This window comes from Hippopotamus amphibius, chromosome 12 (assembly GCF_030028045.1).
Source record: "Hippopotamus amphibius kiboko isolate mHipAmp2 chromosome 12, mHipAmp2.hap2, whole genome shotgun sequence".
Lineage (NCBI taxonomy): Eukaryota > Metazoa > Chordata > Mammalia > Artiodactyla > Hippopotamidae > Hippopotamus > Hippopotamus amphibius.
Window position 1 is genome coordinate 93,083,787 of NC_080197.1, and position 18,257 is coordinate 93,102,043.

The 18,257-nt window shown below is 37.8% G+C and overlaps 1 protein-coding gene across 1 annotated transcript in view; it reads left to right on the plus strand.

Moving 5' to 3' along the window:
- ADAMTS20 (ADAM metallopeptidase with thrombospondin type 1 motif 20) overlaps positions 1–18,257 on the plus strand; it is a 173,562-nt gene that overhangs the window by 67,754 nt on the left and 87,551 nt on the right. The window contains exons 8-14 of the mRNA XM_057703425.1: positions 2,504–2,609; positions 4,471–4,617; positions 6,484–6,625; positions 8,264–8,368; positions 15,993–16,138; positions 17,511–17,692; positions 17,791–17,927. Of these exons, the coding sequence (XP_057559408.1) occupies positions 2,504–2,609; positions 4,471–4,617; positions 6,484–6,625; positions 8,264–8,368; positions 15,993–16,138; positions 17,511–17,692; positions 17,791–17,927 (965 nt within the window). The remainder of the gene's footprint in view (positions 1–2,503; positions 2,610–4,470; positions 4,618–6,483; positions 6,626–8,263; positions 8,369–15,992; positions 16,139–17,510; positions 17,693–17,790; positions 17,928–18,257) is intronic.

The window sequence follows — 18,257 nt, forward strand, 5'->3', positions numbered from 1 at the left end:
TAATTTGCCTAAGGCTACAAAGCTTGTATTAACACAAGCTTTAGTATTTTATTTTCTCATCTAAAGTATATGGAAAAAAATAACCAACTAAGGATAGTTTTTAATGACAAATACAAGATGTTGGTAATAATTATTAGATTTCCTGCTTATATCTCCTTTTGCAAGTATTGTTGCCTTAGTCTCTGAACATGTTTTATAAAGTATGTTAAAAAATGGTTTTTATTCTTCTAGATGATAGATTGGTGACTCTGTGCAGCTTCTTGCACTTCCAAACACAGGGAATCTGTGTCAGATTTGGGCCTGTGCTACTTTATTCTATCTCTGCCCAGTTTTAGAGGACCCTGAATCAGCATGAGTGAATCTAGGCACAAGCCCTCAGCCAGCTGCTTGGTACCATAAGGCTGTACATTCACTCTGATTTTTGTTGGTCTTGCTTATGGAGCTATTTGGTCCCTAATCATATGCAGTGCATATTTTTACAGATATGTCATGTGACTAAAATGTTCACTTTAGAATATACCCATCTTGGGCTTCCCTGGTGGCACAGAGGTTAAGAATCCGCCTGTCAATGCAGGGGACACAGGTTCAAGCCCTGGTCCAGGAAGATCCCACATGCCACGGAGCAGCTAAACCCTTGCATCACAACTACTGAGCCTGTGATCTAGAGCCCACGAGCCATAACTACTGAGCCTGCTTGCTACAACTACTGACGCCTGTGCACCTAGAGCCCTGCTCCGCAGCAAGAGAAGCCACCGCAATGAGAAGCCCTCGCACCGCAATGAAGAGTAGCCCTTGCTTGCAGCCACTAGAGAAAGCCGGCGCACAGTAACGAAGACACAACACAGCCAAAAAAAAAATAAAATAAAATAAAAGAATACATCCATCCTTAAGCATGAAACATAAAGCTTGGGTGGTAATGGAGTTAATAGTGTGTTCCAAATACACAGCCCTGAAAATGAGTACACTGGAATTGAGCCCCTAGGCAAATTGAAAATACGAATGAAGGCAAGGGAACCCCAGCATATTCATGGGAAAAAATGTGTTGTTTAACTTATTCTGACAAAGGAGAAATTTAAAATTGACTAAAAAGTTGAACACACAAGTATTAATTTTATAATCTTAAAGAAAACAGTAATTCCCTCATTCTTCCTACAGAGGACTGTTAAAGAAAGAATATCTTTCTTTTTTTTTTCCCTCCTTCCTTTTGGTCTCAATTCTAACTAAGAAAAAGTTCTTTCTGGGGTGGGTGGGTGGGGGACTTTGCCCAAGCAAGGCCTTGTGGCAGTAGGGTCAGAAAGAGGGCAAATATTTCCCTTTTGTTAAAAGGGTATTGGTGGATGAGCTTGTTGGTCTGACTTTTTCCAGCATTTTTAGATTCCTCAGTTTAACTTCTGTTTCTTTAAGGCACAAAAAAAGTTCTAATTGTTAGGAAATCTACCTCAAATGCTAGGAAAATGTCCATGTTTTCAACATCTATGACTAAAAGAATACATAGGAGGAGGAAGCTAAAACAGTAGCTGATATAGTTCTATTTAATACTAAGAAATTTCTAAATGCAAAAACTGTACAGTAAGAAACTGGTTATTTTACATATGAAAATCTTTTTTTTTTTTAAATGAAAGGAATCATTGTAGGAGAGCAGATAAATTTGCAAGCAAATATTGAAGGATAGCAATAGCAAAAACCATGGTATTACGTTAAAAAGTAAAATGAAATGCTAACTTGGTTGATGATGGAATAGGATTATTGTAAAGAACATTTATTTTGAATTTCTTATTCTAGATTAAAAGACTATATCAGTTGTAACTATTGCTATCTTTGGTGTCCAACTGGTTCATGCTGTCTTCCCCTTTCAGCAGCAATTCGAGTTGCAAAGTTGCACATTTTTTAAATGAGTGACTAGATCTTGACATGTGATACATTTCCTACTGCTGAAATGATTACAAAATCAAGTGCTTCCAATGATTATGTCATTATCATGTTTTACTAAACACATTAAATCCAGACAATATTCCAAGCATTTAACATATTTTTACTCATTTAATTATCATATGGTAATTGAATAATTGTATAAGCTGCTTCAAAACTTTAAAAAGTAAAAGAAAATTTATAATTTATATTGTTTTATGCTATTTTCTTTATTTGTGCTATTACCAATTTAAACATTTATTACCTTTCCTACTATACACACTAATGTGGCCTAAAACTTCATTCTTCCTGTAATAAATGTTCTTTTCCTCTTTCTGTTTTTTAAAAAATTGTTTGCCTATCCCATATTTTGGATTATTTTCTTCAGTAAAAGAATCCAAGAATTTGCTAAAAAGATTTCAACTACAGACAAATCGTTCTGTTCTTTTTTCTTCACCGTATAAAACCTTCATGCAATATTAACAGTCAACTGCATTGATTTCTAAGTAGTGATGCCAATGATAAGTGCTGTAGTGCTTTTTTCATGATTCTGGTATTTCCCATTTTGTTGAAATACAAACGTGAAATTTTTCAGGTTTAGCAGAATTAGGTACCCTGTGTGATCCTTTACGGAGCTGCTCTATTAGTGAAGAAAATGGACTCAGTGCTGCCTTTACCATAGCCCACGAGCTTGGGCATGTGTAAGTACCCTCTGTCACCTCAGGAACGTGCCTTCTATGTACTGTTGCACAGTTGTCTAGAATTCCATCGTCAATTGAGTAATTAGCACCTTTATATCTTTATAAAATATTGGTAGTGTAATTTTCACCCCTGAAATGCTAACTCTGGCTCTTTTGTGATCTATGTTAGGTCAGACAGGCTGCACAGATCAACAGACTAAGCAAAGAACTAGAACTTGGGAATTCTTTTATTTCATTTACTGTATTGGATTACATGACAAGCACTTCTGGCCTCTATCCCTTGTTATCCTATACATGACCAGGTACTGTGCTCTACCATCTTATGGGAGGGCCTACAGGGGCCCCTGGTTCTGGGGAACTCCCCCAAAATATTTGTAGTACCAATTCACTTCTTGCTCTTATAGCTCAGAGCCCCGGCAGAGGATGTGGCCTGTGGGAATTTCTTAATCACTGAAAGATTTAAAAAAAAACTTTTTCTCCCAGTTCCATAGTTTTTTTTTGTTTTGTTTTTGATTTTTTTTTTTTTTAATTTGAGATTCTCCTATCTGTATTATTAAAATTCTACTGGGGTTTTACGCTCTAAGAATGGGGAGGCCGAGATTTCCCATGATACCCTTGGAGCTCCCAAAGAAAACCAGAAACCCCTCCGAAACTCACACTCTGAAAAATGATTCCAAATGGACCCCCAGTACTCCTTTGATTTCTTGGTTATCTGCTAATAAGGAATTGAGGCTAGAGTTGCCTCTCGTGACTGCATTTTCTTTTCCTGGTCATGCCTTATCATCATCCGAGTATTCAGCCGAATTAATTTCAAGTGGAGATCATTTTTTATTAAACTAGTGCATCATCAGTTCCCTTTAGCATGGTTGTATCTCATGACTGTCCACAAGAGGCACACTCAGATTTTTACGTTGTTTGTTGAAGTGGGGACAAATCAGAAACATGCCCGAGGTGTATCATGCATTGCAGCAACATCTGGAAAGCCCTGATTGCTCGTTACCAGGGGTGCTGGTTATCAAGGGTGCTAACTCGTAGAAAAGTGTTCTTGCAGAGGGTAGCATCTTAGACATTTATTTTCTTCCTGAGAAACCCTTTAGGTATCTTTAGAATATCGGTAAGTAGTTTAATGAAAACACTGATTTAAGTACAAATTTCAACAAGCAAGGACGAATCAAGTGGTTCCTTCCAAATGTGAGTTTTTACTGGGGTCCTCAAAAGAATGTGTAGGATTCGTCGCTGACCAGCTAATCATTTAATGTCTTTGCTCTCCTTGTGAAGGTTTGGGTGCCCTTTAGGAATATTTTTATTATTCCAGTTCTATCAATCATCAGTTATTGATTATAAACCAGAAAGAGCACTTAAGCTGTTTCATAGGAAGTAGATGGAAAATATAGAGTGGTATGGAATTAGGAATTAAAGAAATTTATTTGTTTGTTTGTTTTGATTCTGTAGCGATATTCCATGGTCTGGAATTTAGTGTGGTAGAGTCTTTACCTAATCGTTCCACACACACCTCCTAGGGTATGCATGTTGGAAACTGCAGTTATTTTTATGTGAATGCTATGTCCATATTCTAATGAGGTGAGCCAGAATCCAAATATTTTGATTGTTTAAATTCAAATACCAAATCAACAGACTGTGCTACTGATCAGTTATAATCTACTGTTTTTTAGACATCATGTGCTTCTAAACATGAAGGTAACCCCCTTGTTACAGTACTTTATGGAAAGATCAAGAGTACAAATTCTGGTGTAATCAGATTTATCTGCATTTCGCATTATACTATAAATGTAAGAGATCTGTTTCTAATGTTGTATACATACTTTAGTATTCTTTTTTAAGTGTTTATTTTTATTTTTAGATTCAATGTTCCACATGATGATAGTTTTAAATGTAAGGAAACTGGAATTAAACACCAATATCATGTAATGGCTCCAACTTTAAATTACCACACAAGTCCTTGGACCTGGTCAAAATGTAGTCAGAAGTATATCACTGAATTCCTAGAGTAAGTGATTTTGTGTTACTTTAGTTAAATAATTTAACATTTATTAGATTATAAAATTTGAAACTTGTATGTTCTTTTAGAGGGGTTCAGTCTCTGTTGAGTTTTTTATTGTTTAAATTTAAGCTTACTTTCACTGTACAAATGGTGGTTTAAAAATAAGGGAAGAGTTCTGTTACTTCATTCTTAACTAATTTTTTTGGTGGGCAGGGGGGCAGTTCAGATCTAGCCATCATTTTTGGGGGGTGCTCTCTATTATGGTAAAAACTTCTTTTAGGGGGCGACTTAATGGGAATCAAAGCTTCCTTGTGTGTGTTTGACTTTTTTCAGAAGCTACTAGGTAATACTTTGGGAGGGGCTTGGCTCAAGTTGCCCTTGAAGGATAGAGAATAGCTAAAGTCAAACTATGGGTATCCTGAATAGCTCTCTAAAGGGACATGGAGTTTCTAGGTTTACCTGTTTTTTGGGGACTCTTCCTGGCTCTGAAGACAGGAGGCAGATCCGGCTTGTTCTTGTCATGCGTCTTTAACTCCTATCAGTTTCTCTGCTTCTCAGCTTCTTATCCAAATGGTGTTTCTATCCTAGTTACTGAAACTTGTTTGAAAGGCAAGGGCAAGCTCTCTCCAGGTAATATAAGCACAATACTGTTTGATTTTTTTCCTACTACATATTCAAATCACCAATTTGTGCAGTTTTAGTTACCTATCTTTAGGAGAACTACGGGAGTAAATGAAACCATGTTTTGGAATATATGTGTATAAATATATCCCTTAATTATAATCGGCAGTGATTATTTATCCTTGTGTGGGAACTTCATTTAAAAGCACAACACACAGTTGCTGATCTAAACATGATTGCATATAGCTTTTTTCAATTGGTGACTCAGGTATTGATTAAAAATACCATTGGGTGTGCTTATTTTTGGAAGAGGGTAATAGGATCCTAGCCAATGGATATTTTAAAAATTACATGTTTATTTTTTGGACAAAATTTGATATGCCTTCTAGCCAGTTAACCTCCCCCCCCCCGCCCCTGCAAATGTTTCTTCTAATTATTTCAATTGAGTAAATTGTTGCTTTTAACCCAATTAGAATGGCTGAACATTTTCACAAAGTTTTCTGTAGACTATCTCATGACAAACTAGGAGTAGCAAATACACATTTTCACCACTATCTACTACTTTTCTCACTCTTTTATGGCTATTATATACTTTAATAGCAACTTGCAGGGGAGGCATTACCACTCTCATTTTACAGATAAGGAGACTTAGGCTCAGGAAGACTAAATAACTCGTTCACACCATGCATTCTGGGAAGTGATGAGACCCAAATGCAGACTCCCAAACCTGGCATTCTTGACTCTGCTTTACATTCTTTTCCTGAAAAGACTCTTTGAGATGGAGATAGCATCACACTTTTTGAAATTCCTTTGTTTTGTCGTCGCTTAGAACTATGAATGTACTTTCTCAGATGATCTGAAAACTTTACTTTTTAGATTTTAGCAATTTGGACATTAGATATAGGGCATTGCTATTGGATAGCAAAGCAGACCGAAAATGTAGTGTGATCAAAATAGGAATGTTTCAAACATTATACTGTGATGAATTTTTGCTTATTTGTTATTGTTGTTTTTAAACAATTAATTTTACCTTTAAGGCATTTGTGTGGATCAAATGAGAATAAACACATTAAAAAGTCCTTTATAAACTGAGGTTTTCTTACTGACTTTCATGTGAGTTGGTTTTTAAATTATGAAAAAATACTAATAGTTTCTTTGAAAGTGCAGAGCTATAGAAAATGTAATAAAGAATCTTATGCCAAAATGCATCCATAGGTATTCACAATATTTTGTCTTCCGTCATTGTTACAGTACTGGTCATGGGGAGTGCCTCCTTGACAAGCCAAATGGAAGAATATATGATCTGTCTTCACAACTTCCTGGATTAATGTATGATGTAAACAAGCAATGTGAACTTATGTTTGGTCCTGGGTCACAAGTGTGTCCCTATTTGGTAAGAAAAATTATATCCTTTTGTTTGAAAACTACCATAAAGTTGTAGTTAGACTATATTTTGAAAGGTACATTTATTCTCTTGGACAGACAATGTGCTGAATATATCTTAAAAATTTTTAAATATTAGAAAAATTTGGTGTTTGTCAGAAAGAGGTTTTACAAAGTGGAAATTAAAATTTATTGAGTGCTTATTATATGCCAGGTACTGTGTTAGATGCTTAAAAATTATCTTTAACTCTCACAAAATCCTATGAAGTATCCTCAGGCAGAAAACAGAGCCACAGAGAGGTTATTGAAAATAGTTATTTTCAAATGATGTTGATTCATGGGTGGGAGAAGAAAATATAAATGTTTTGATAATGAATTGTATTAAAGGCGCCCAGGAATCTCATATACTACGTTTTAATTTATAAAGATTTGAATCCAAAGGAATGAAATTTGGGGCTTATTTAGTTTTCGTTAAACTATAAGGATTTTTCATAGATTAGATGCTTTAAATTTCCACTGAAATAGCTGAGTTAACATTTTTACTGAATCTGTAACCAAGATTTTATCTTATTTTGGGGGTAAATTTAGGATTTAGTTTGAATAGATGTCACTACTTTGGTGAATCCATGCCTTACTTTTCCAAGCAGAATACTCACTACATTTTCTTCATTCCTGTACAAACCTTTGCCAAATTGCTTACTATACTACTAGACTGTGAGGATCATTGCACCAGGAATCCAGCTTTATTCATTCATTGAAATAAAGATACATCCTCAGGGTTTAGTTCAGGGTCTGCCACATAATAGGCTCCAGAGAATAAATGCTTACTGCATGTTGAACGGATGTATAAATGCTTGAAGGAATGTCTGAATAAATGAATGAATAAAAGTTACTTAACACTGAGCACAGGGACATAGAAAGCATGTTTCATATAGTGAATATTATTCCCGAAATCTTAAATTTATAATCACAGATTTTATAAGCTTTCAAATATCCACTTTAGAGGGGGGAAGGTTTACCTAATGTTTTGTTATGAAAGATACATTTCTTTCCTACCTGACTTAGGTACTGAATGAACTTTGAATTTAAATTCAGAAAAAGAAAGGGCTTATCTTGGATATAGCTCCTGTGAACCTCTGAATTTTCGTATCTTGTGAAAACTTCAGAACCCTTTGTTCAAAAGTTGAAAGTATGCATTATATTCACAAAATAGGAAACCAGTGTATATTATACAGTATTTCTATGCACATTATTCATACATTTCACTGTTGGATCAAAAGGGACTTTTGGAAGCTCCCTGTGAATAACATTTAACAACAAAAAGTCTTTTAGAAAAATGACTTGCAGAGAGAGGAATATGTCTCACATAATTTTGAATACTTCCACTCCAAGACATCTCTTCCATTGTTCAGTGTTGGATGGTAATCCAAACGTTTTTAAAAATGAAACGTTGCCATTTCATGTGTTTAGAGGAAAATCGATGACTAGGACTGACTTAGTGAAGATTTTTTTTACGGTTATTTCCAGCTCTGATCACGAAACCGGAAGTATCTAGGATCAAGTTATAAACCGATGCATGATACTGAATTGATCTAGTGGTTATAGTGTGATTTTCACTCTTGCTTGCCTGCCTTTTGTTACTCTGCAGAAACAATGCAGGCGTCTCTGGTGCACGAGTGCAGAAGGAGTTCACAAGGGCTGTCGCACTCAACACATGCCACTGGCAGATGGAACAAACTGTGGTCCTGGGATGGTAGGTTTTCTCCAAGGGTGAGTCCTGTATCAAGAGTTTATCCGAGGATGTGATTGCTCTGCGTTTCAGCACTCTTCCTCTTCGCTATCAACTTTTGTTCAGCTAGTTGGATTAATGTTTTTGCCATATTTGTTTAATGTAGTATGTTGTCAAGTGAATTAAAATGTTCATTTTACCCTTTTTCCTCAAGATCTAGCAGGTGGATATTATAGTTACCTATTACATGGATATTTAGTTATCTAAGCATATTATATAGTCTTGTTATTAAAAATGAGTCCAGCCATAAATATTTCAGCAAATCCCCCAAATTCAAGGATTTACCATTGTATACATTTTCTCCTAAAAATTCAGGTAAGTGTAATTGAAAGTTTTAACTGGCTTCTTCAGATCTTTGTTGGTTTTAATGTTTTAAAATACATCATACCCCTAGGGTAAACTGCCTACCATACTACATCTTTGCCATTCTAGCATCAATCACAAACTTATCTAAATCTGCCAACATGATGTCAAGTGATGGCATTCACTGTTATAATGAAATGTGGTGTATTACATTGATTGATTTGTGGTTATTGAACAATTGCATCTCTGGGATAAATCTGACTTGATCATGGTATATGATCCTTTTAGTGTATTGTTGAATTCAGTGTTCTAATATTTTGTTGAAGATTTTTGCATCCATATTTATCAGTGATACTTGTCTGTAATTTTCTTTTTTTGTGATATCTTTGTCTGGTTTTGGTACCAGGATAATGCTGGTCTTGTAAAATGAATTCGGAAGCATTCCTTCCTCTGTAATTTTTTGGAATAGTGTGAGAAGAATATGTGTTTGCTCTTCTCTAAATGTTTGGTAGAATTCACTTGTGATGCCATCTGGCCCTGGACTTTCATTAGTTGGGAGTTTTTAAAATTATTGATTCAATTTCATTGCTAGTGAACTTCATGAACTGGTCTTTTTATATGTTCTTTTTCTTCCTGATTTAGTCTTGGGAGAGTGGATATTTCTGTGAATTTGTCCATTTCTTCTAGGTTGTCCATTTTATTGGCATTTAATTGTTCACGGATCCTTTGTTTCTGTGGTGTCAGTTGTAACTTCTCCTTTTACATTTCTGATTTTATTGATTTTAGCCCTTTCTCTTTTTTTCTTGATGGGTCTGAATAAAACAATTTTGTTTATCTTTTCAAAGAATCAACTCTTAGTTTCATTGATTTTTTCTATTCTTTTTTTGTATCTATTTTATTAATTTCTTCTCTGATCCTTATGATTTCTTTCCTTCTACTAACATTGAGTTTTGTTTGTTCCTTTTACTCTAGTTCCTTTAGGTATAAGGTTAGGTTGTTTACTTGAGATTTTCCTTCTTTCCTGAGGTAGGCTTGTGTCACTACAAACATTCCTCTTAGAACAGCATTTGCTGCGTTCCATAGATTTTGGATTGTTGTGTTTTCATTTTCATTTATGTCTAGGTATTTTTTATTTCTTCAATGACCCATTGATTGTCTAGTAGCTGTTGTTTAGCCTCTACATGTTTGTGTTTTTTACAATATTTTTCTTGTAGTTGATTTCAGGTCTCATAGGATTGTGGTCAGAAAAGATGCTTGAAATGATATTAGTCTTCTTGGCCTTGTTGGTTGCCAGGTTCTGTCTTCTATGGAGGCTGCTGGCCACTTGTGGGTGTGCCTGGGTCCTGGTGTGGCTGGCTGCGTGGTTAGGGGAGGCTTGGTCCTGGTGCTAGCTCACTGGTGGATGGGGCTGGATCCCAGGGCAGCTGGCTGTGGGGCCATGGTGCTTACCAGGGATGGTGTCCATGGGGTCCACGGAGTCCAGGTACTGGTACCTGCCCACTAGTGGGTGAATCTGGCCCAAGGGATAGTGGTGGCCCATGATGGGTGGAGCTGGGGTCTGGGGGTCCTAGAGCTGCTGTCAATTTGCTGGTAGGTGGGCTAAGGCCCAGGAAGTCCCAGGGCTAGTGCTGGTCCACTGTGTGCTGAGTCTGGTCCAGGTCCATGGCTGCAGGGCCCTCTTGGTCCTGGAGTCAGTGTAGGCCAGCGGGTGGCTGGGCCAGGGTGCAGGGAGTACCAGGGCTGGTGCCTGCTCCCTGGTGGGTGGAGCCTTATCTGATGGCTGGCTGCAAGTCCCAGGGGAGCCTGGGGCTAGTGCTGGCCTACTGGTTTTTGAGGGCTGGGTCCTGGGCAAGGCCAGGTCCTGGGGTGGTTGGGTTCTCAGTGTGTTCTGTGGCAGCTGGCTGGCTGGTGGATGGGGCTGCGTTCCCTCCCAGGTAGCTGCTTGGCCTGGGGCATCCCAGGACTGCTGCCAGCAGGTTGGTGATAGGGGCCAGGTCCTGATGCTAATAAGCTGGCAGAAGGATTAAAAATGGTGCTTGCCAGCACCAGTGTCCTTGTGGGAGGATGAGCTCCCTAAGATGTCTTCTGCCAGAATCTGTGTTTCCAGGGTGAGTCCCAGTTGCTTTCTGCCTTTCTGGGAGGCTCTCTAAGATCGGCAAATGGGTCTGACCCAGGCTTCTTTCACGTTCCTGCTTATTCCCTGGGTCTTGGAGTGTGTGAGAGTTTGTGTGTGCCTTTTAAGAGTGGAGTCTCTGTTTCCTACAGCCCTCTGGCTCTCCTGAAAGTAAGCCTTGCCGGCTTCCAAAGTCACACATTGTGGGGCTCATCTTTCCAGGGCAGGACTCCCAGATTCGGGAGCCTGCTGTGGGGTGTGGACCTCTGGTCCTTGGGGAGAACTTCTGCAGTTGTAATGGTCCTCTCTATTGCGGGTTGCCTACCAGGAATGTGGGTCTTAATTACGCTATGCTCCCTCCTACCCATCTCATTGCGGTTCCTTCTTTATATCTGCAGTTATAGAAGATCTCTTCTCCTAGCCTTCAGGACATTCTCATTGATAGTTGCTCTATACATAGTTGTAATTTTTGTGGGTTCATGGGAGGAGGTGAGCTCAGGGTCTCCTGTCTGCCCCACCTGCTGTTTGTTCTTGATTTTAAAGTAAATGAAACTATAGTATACCCTGTCTAGGCAAGGAGCCAGTGGGTCAAGCTCCTTTTTTTCAGCATACTGTTTTCGAGTTTCATTCAAGTTATTGTGGGCATCAGTACTTCATTCCTTTATGTTTCAGTGTCATTAGCTGCACCATAATTTGTTTACCATTCACCTGTTGATGGATATTTGGGTCATTTCCAGTTTTGGGCTTTTATGAATAAAGCTGTTATGACCATCCTTGTATAAGTCTTCTTGTGAAGACACGTCTTTGCATTTCTCTTGAGTAAGTACCTAGAGTAGAATTGCTAGGTGTGTGTTTAACGTCATAAGAAAATGCCAAATAATTTTCGGAAATATGTGAACCCTTTTAGACTTACCAAGCAATGTAAATATGAAAGTTTGAGTTGTTCTGCATTCCTTGCCAATTTTTGATATTGTTAGCCTTAACAAAATTTTAGCCATTCCAGGGGGTGCAAAATAGGATTTCATTGTGATTTTAACTTGCTTTATCCTGATTATTTTCAACTTTGAGCATCTTTTCATTTGCTTATTAGCCACTTAAATATTCCCCAGTGGGATGCTATGGAGGGCCTGAGTTTGTTGGAATTCAGGTAAATATGATGAGATACTGAGACCTACTTTAAAGCCCATGTAGATTAAAAGTAGAGGTGGCGTTTGGGATAAAATGTGGATCATGGTAGGTATAAGTTCCCTTTTTAAAAAAAATTTGAAAATACATTAGCCATTTTCAGTATTAAATGGACCTATTAATCAAGGAAAATTTAAATAAATATCCTATAATTTTGCCGTAACACTCTCCTTTAGTTCATTTATCTTGTGGCTATCTTGCATGTGAGATGTCTGTTAAATGCTTTTGGTAGTAAATCTATTTGCCTGAAGACATGCTAAACCGATCTGACAATGAGTTCATTTTACTACATGGTAACAGCATAACATTCCTTTTCATGCTCTGATCTCTCAAAAATAAATAAAAAAGGAACATGCAAGGATTCTTTAAGTGTTTCTAGAAGATGCCCGCAAAATTTATATGCACATGGTATATTCTATTCTGAGATTTTGTTTTTGTTTGTTTCTAATGTGGCTTTCTCATATTGAATGATTTGTTCTAATGGAGGGCACAAAGCATTTTTTCTGCTAATAATCTTGGTTATAGGATTAATTCATTCAACAAAAATGTATCGAGGGCCTACTACATGTCAGATGCTATTCTAGGTGCTCAGGAAACATCAGTGAACAAAAGAGAAAAGATCCCTGTCCTCCCTGGAGCTTATATTCTCATGGAAGACTGCAGTACTACAAACAATGTAATAGTACCATGAAGAGAAACAGAGCAGAAAAGGATTGGGAGTTACGTGATAGGAGAGGGCAGATTGCATTTTAAACTATGGTGGTCAAAGTTGATCTTTTTTTTAAATATGTAATTAATTAATTAATTTATATTTTTGGCTGCATCTGGTCATAGCTGCAGCACACAGGATCTTTGTTGCAGCGTGCCAGATCTTTCGTTGTGGCGTGTGCGCTTCTGTCTAGTTGTGGCCTGTGGGTTTTCTCTTCTCTAGTTGTGGTATGCGGGTTCCAGAGCTTGTGGTCTCTGCAGTTTGCAGCATGTGGGGTCACTAGTTGAGGCACGTGGGCTCAGTCATTGTGGTGCATGGGCTTAGTTGTCCCGCGGCATGTGAGGTCTTAGTTCCCCCAGCAGGGATTGAACCCGTGTCGCCTGCATTGCAGGACGGATTCTTTACCACTGGACCACCAGGGAAGTCCCCAAGGTCAATGTTATGGGAGGCTGCCTAATGAGTTGTTTTGAAGGAAGCGAGGGAGTTAGCTTTGAGGACATCGCAGGGAAGTGAGCTCCAGGCAGAGGAAAGGGCCGAACTCTTAAGTCTGGAGTATTCCTAGAGTATTCAAGGAAGAGCAAGGAAGACGTTTTGGCTGGAGTGGAGTGGAGAGAGAGGGATGTGTGGGAAGTTACTGGAAGAACTTGCAGGCCATTGCAAGAATGTTGTATTACTCAAAGTGAGATAATTGAAGGATTTGAGCAGAGGGGTCACCTAATTTGACTTAATTTTAAAACTAAGTTAAGAAAGAATCATGACCATTCTGACAACTGTTGAGGCTAAGCCGTAAGGGCCAAGAGTAGAGACAGAGGAGCTGTACTCAGGGAACTGTTGAAATAATGGCGATGAGAAATGCTGGTGGCTCAAACCAGGTGATGATTAAAAGTCGACTTTGTATCTGGTTTTGAATGAACTAGAGCATTTGCTAATTATTAGATATGGAATGTTAGAGGAAGAAGAGATAGGATGACTGGATTTTTGGCTGATCGACTGAGATCAACTCAGCAGATTTTGAGGGGCCAAGGCAGGAGTTCAGTGTTGGTGTGCTGTACTTGAAGTGGCTGTTAGACATTCAAATGAAGATGAGGAAGCAGCTGTCTATAGAGTCTGGAGTTGAGGAGAGAGATCTGGACTGGGAGTGATTGTTGATAGGAAAGAGTAAAGGACCACAATCTGAGCCAGCGGACATTAAGAGGTCAGAAAGAAGACGAAATAGCAAAAGAAACTGCAAAAGGGAAATTATTAGAGAGACGAAAACCAAGTGTGTACCGAGCCCTGGAAACCAAGAGAAGAAAAAGTGTATCAAAGAGGAAGAATGATTAGCTCTGTCATATAGTGTGTCACATAAGTCAAGGAAGGCAGAGACTGAGAACTGGCTATTGGTCATGGTGTCCTGGAGGCCACTGGTGATGTATATACAGGTTCACAGATGGTGGGGTGTAAAAGCCTCTGGCTGTGGTCAGGTAATGAGAGAGAATAGGCAGAGAGTTAGACAATGAACATAGACAGTTCTTTCAAGGGAAAACAGGACAATAACTGGTGAAAGAAATGAGATCTAAAAATAGTTTGTTATTGTTGTTAAAGTGGGAGAAACAAGAGTATGTTTGTAAGTTAATGAGTGGAGTACTTCTCAAACTGTCTCTCGTAAAGGACAGTTTGAGAAGTACTCCTTTTTTAAACATTGCTGGTCATTTATAAACACACTATTGTACAAAATAAAAATGAATGGAAAAAGACATTCAAAGTGTAAGCCAGTTTTTTTTCTATGGAAAACAAAATGATGGTTCCTCAAAAAGATTAAAAATAGAAATATATGACCCAGCAAAAACACATTTAGGTATATATCCAAAGGAATTGAAAACACGGTCTCCAAGAGAGACCGTTCCAATTCACGCACCCATGTTCAAAATTGCATTATTCACAATAGCCAAGAGGTGGAAGCAACCCAAGTGTCCATCAATGGATGAATGGATAAAGAAAATGTGATATATATATATATATATATATATATATATACACATACACACACACACACAATGGAATATTCTTCAGTCTTCAAAGGCAGGAAATTCTGACACATTCTACAACATGGATTAACCTTGAGGACATTAAGCTAAGTGAAATAAGCCAGTCCTAGAAAGACAAATACTGTGTGATTTCAATTATAAGAGATATACAGAGCAGTCAGATTCATAGAAACAGAGTAGAATGGTGGCTGCCAGGGGCTGGGAGGAGGGGAGGATGGGGAGTTATTGTTTAATGGGTGCAGAGTTTCAGTTTGGGAAGATGAAGAGTTCTGTGGGTAGATGGTGATGGTTGCACAACAATGTGAACGTTTTTTATCCCACTGAACTGTACACTTGAAAATGCTTGAGAGTAAATTTTATGTGTATTTTACCACAATTAAAAATAGAACAAATATAAGCTAAATTTTAAAATTATTAACTTTAATAAACAAAATTCCTCTGTCAGAATGTTCTAAGAGTCTCTAAATGCTTACTCTCAATTTCTGTACACATCTTCTGACTGACAGTGAGTGGTTCAAAGACCGGCATCTGTGCATGGACCATGTTTTGATTAGCTTTCATGTAGTTGAGACTGGAGCAGTGCTGATGTAGGATAGATGGGAGAGTTGCTGGAGTGGTGTTTGGAGTAGTGAGAAGAGAATAGATGAGATGAGGTGCACAGTGGAGGGACTGACTTTGGATTTTTCGTGTATACCAATTGGCAGGAAGGCTGAGTACTGGGCACAGATGCTTTTGGGTGGGTAGAAGGGATGGTGGTAGATTTTGGACAGATTCTTTTGTAAATTTCCACTTTCTTGATGAAAGCAAGGAACACAGTGATCTTTGGGACCTTGAATGAGATAGAGTAGAAAGTTAGAGAAAAGAGTGGGAGAGTGATCTTTGCATGAAACATAGAAGCGTGGACATATACCATATTAATCAAATATTTGTTTGCTTCTTTTTCAAAAATATTTTCCATTATACTATTTAAGTTTCCCCATATGTATAGGTCTTCCCTCTCCAATGAGACTCTAGATCTCATAGGCAAGGTAAATTTCCTATTCTTTTTTGCTTTCTGTTGATATTTTTTACAGTTAATAGATAGGAAGTATTCACAAAGTGGTGTCACATGTAATCTCATTTCTGAATTGATAACATTTTGCTTAAAATTGTATACCTTTTCTTCTACTGATCTTTGTGCTATTGTTTTTGTTACTGCAATGTCCTTATTAGATAACACATGAATCATTTCTTTTTGTGTTGTTTTTATAGCATTGCCACCATGGGCTGTGTGTAAACAAAGAAATGGAAACACGTCCTGTAGATGGCGATTGGGGACCGTGGGGACCTTACAGTTCTTGTTCAAGAACATGTGGAGGTGGAATCAAAAGCACAACCAGGCTCTGTAATCGCCCCGAGTATGTCTTTTTTATGTCACTGTAAATTAAGATTATCTCAAGGCACCAGAAAGTAAACATCAATTTCATTCACTTCTAAAACTGGAGGTCAGTCTGTAAGTTTCTGAGATTCAGAAAACTTCTGGAATACTTTAAGCCGTATTACTTTCTATCTTCATAGATTCAGACCTTAAAAAAAAGTATATTAAAATAGTCTTGAGAATTTGAATTAAGGCAGAGCCATTTTTTCTTTTTCTTTTTCTTTCTTTCTTTTCTCTTTCTTTCTCCTTCTTTCTTTCTTTCTTTCTTTCTTTCTTTCTTTCTTTCTTTCTTTCTTTCCTCCTTCCTTTCTTTCTTTCTTTCTTTCTTTCTTTCTTTCTTTCTTTCTTTCTTTCTTTCTCTCTCTTCTTTCTCTCTTTCTTTCTTTCCTTTCTTTCATTTAGTGTAAATTTGAAAATAGTTGTAAATAATGACAGCAACATAATGTTATTTTTTACTTTTACTGTGTTTCTATTGAAAGATCCTGGCCCCTTTCAATTGTGTTTTGGCTTTCCTGGATAAAATATGTAGTTTCATTACCATTTTTTTTACTGTTTGGTATAATTTGTCATGTCATAATTTCTTTCTTTTCTTTTCATGTTATAGATGCTTCAGTGTCTTTAGCTTGAATAAGTACTGAAGCATAGGTCCTACTCGCCAAACTATTGAAAAGAATTTAGGGATTCCATAAAAATTTTTTAAATAATGTTTCTGTTGTTATATGTTATATATATGTAAAGAATTTTTAATGCAGAAATGTGACATACTCTGAATAAGATCCGACAGTTTATTTGGATTTTTGAATAGCTGAATTATGCTGAAAGTCTTCATGGTAAAACACTGACGAAAGAGTTTTTATGTTCCAGCATAAATTGAGATGGAGATAGATGGCTATAGATTGATACCATAAAACTCTTGGAACTGAGTGATAAGTAGGATATACACAACAAAGAGGCATATATACTTTTCTTAAAATTTAACGAGGTAGCGTCTTCCTTTGTGATTATCTTTGGCTCGCTCCATATGTCCTCCTGCCTCCAAAATGGACAAACCCTTTTTTGAGGTTTTAAAACAAATCCCCATCTTTAGTTAGTTCCTTGTTAGTGAATTTAGTCGCGAATAAGACATCCTTTCTGCCCTCCAGGCCACAGTGTCCGTGTTAAAATGGATTTCCTGCAGTTCATTAACCACAGAATTGCTTCACAACCATGTTACACGCGTCTCTTAAAAACAAAAAGTGTTAGTGGGACATCACTGGTTTTCCAGATCCTGAGAAGGAATGGAAGAGTTTAAGAAGTAAATGGCAGAAATAATCTTGTACTGATATGCTTTAAAATGTAATGAATTTGACTAGGCCAAGAAACGGAGGAAAGTACTGTGTGGGCCGCAGGATGAAATTTCGATCATGTAACACTGGTTCATGTCCAAAAGGCAAGCAAGACTTTCGTGAGAAGCAGTGCTCTGATTTTGATGGTAAACATTTCAACATCAATGGTCTCTCCCCGAACGTGAGGTGGCTTCCAAAGTACAGTGGGAGTAAGTAATTCGAATTTTCTTTCTAATGTAAGAAGTTTTTAGACGTAGGAACACACAGCTGTGCTATCATACGCCCAAAATTTGACTTTTTCTTACAGTTGCTGTAAAAGATCGCTGTAAACTGTATTGTCGGGTGGCCGGAACCACTAACTTCTACCAGTTGAAGGACAGGGTTGCCGATGGTACTCCTTGCGGAACTGAAACGAATGACATCTGTGTTCAAGGTCTGTGTCGGGTAAGTCAACTTTCTACATTGAAAATGACTTTCAGAGTAGTGTTTTCCTTGTGTGTCTCTAACCAAATATTACTTCTATGACTTCAGAGACATCCGTGTGAATTCCGTGCAGCATCCTTTGCTGTTACCATGCTGTCTATAGGAACATGGTTAGGAGGCTGTTACTAGCCATTCTGTCGTTAGGAGTGACTCATGAAGCCCCAAGAGGAGTGGCTGATTTTGTTTTGCCTGTGGCACTCAAAATCGAGATGAAGGATGACGTCGGCTCCCTAAAAAGATAGAACACATTAGGACCCGAGGGTTGTAAAGTCCTTTTGCTGCTTCGATTGT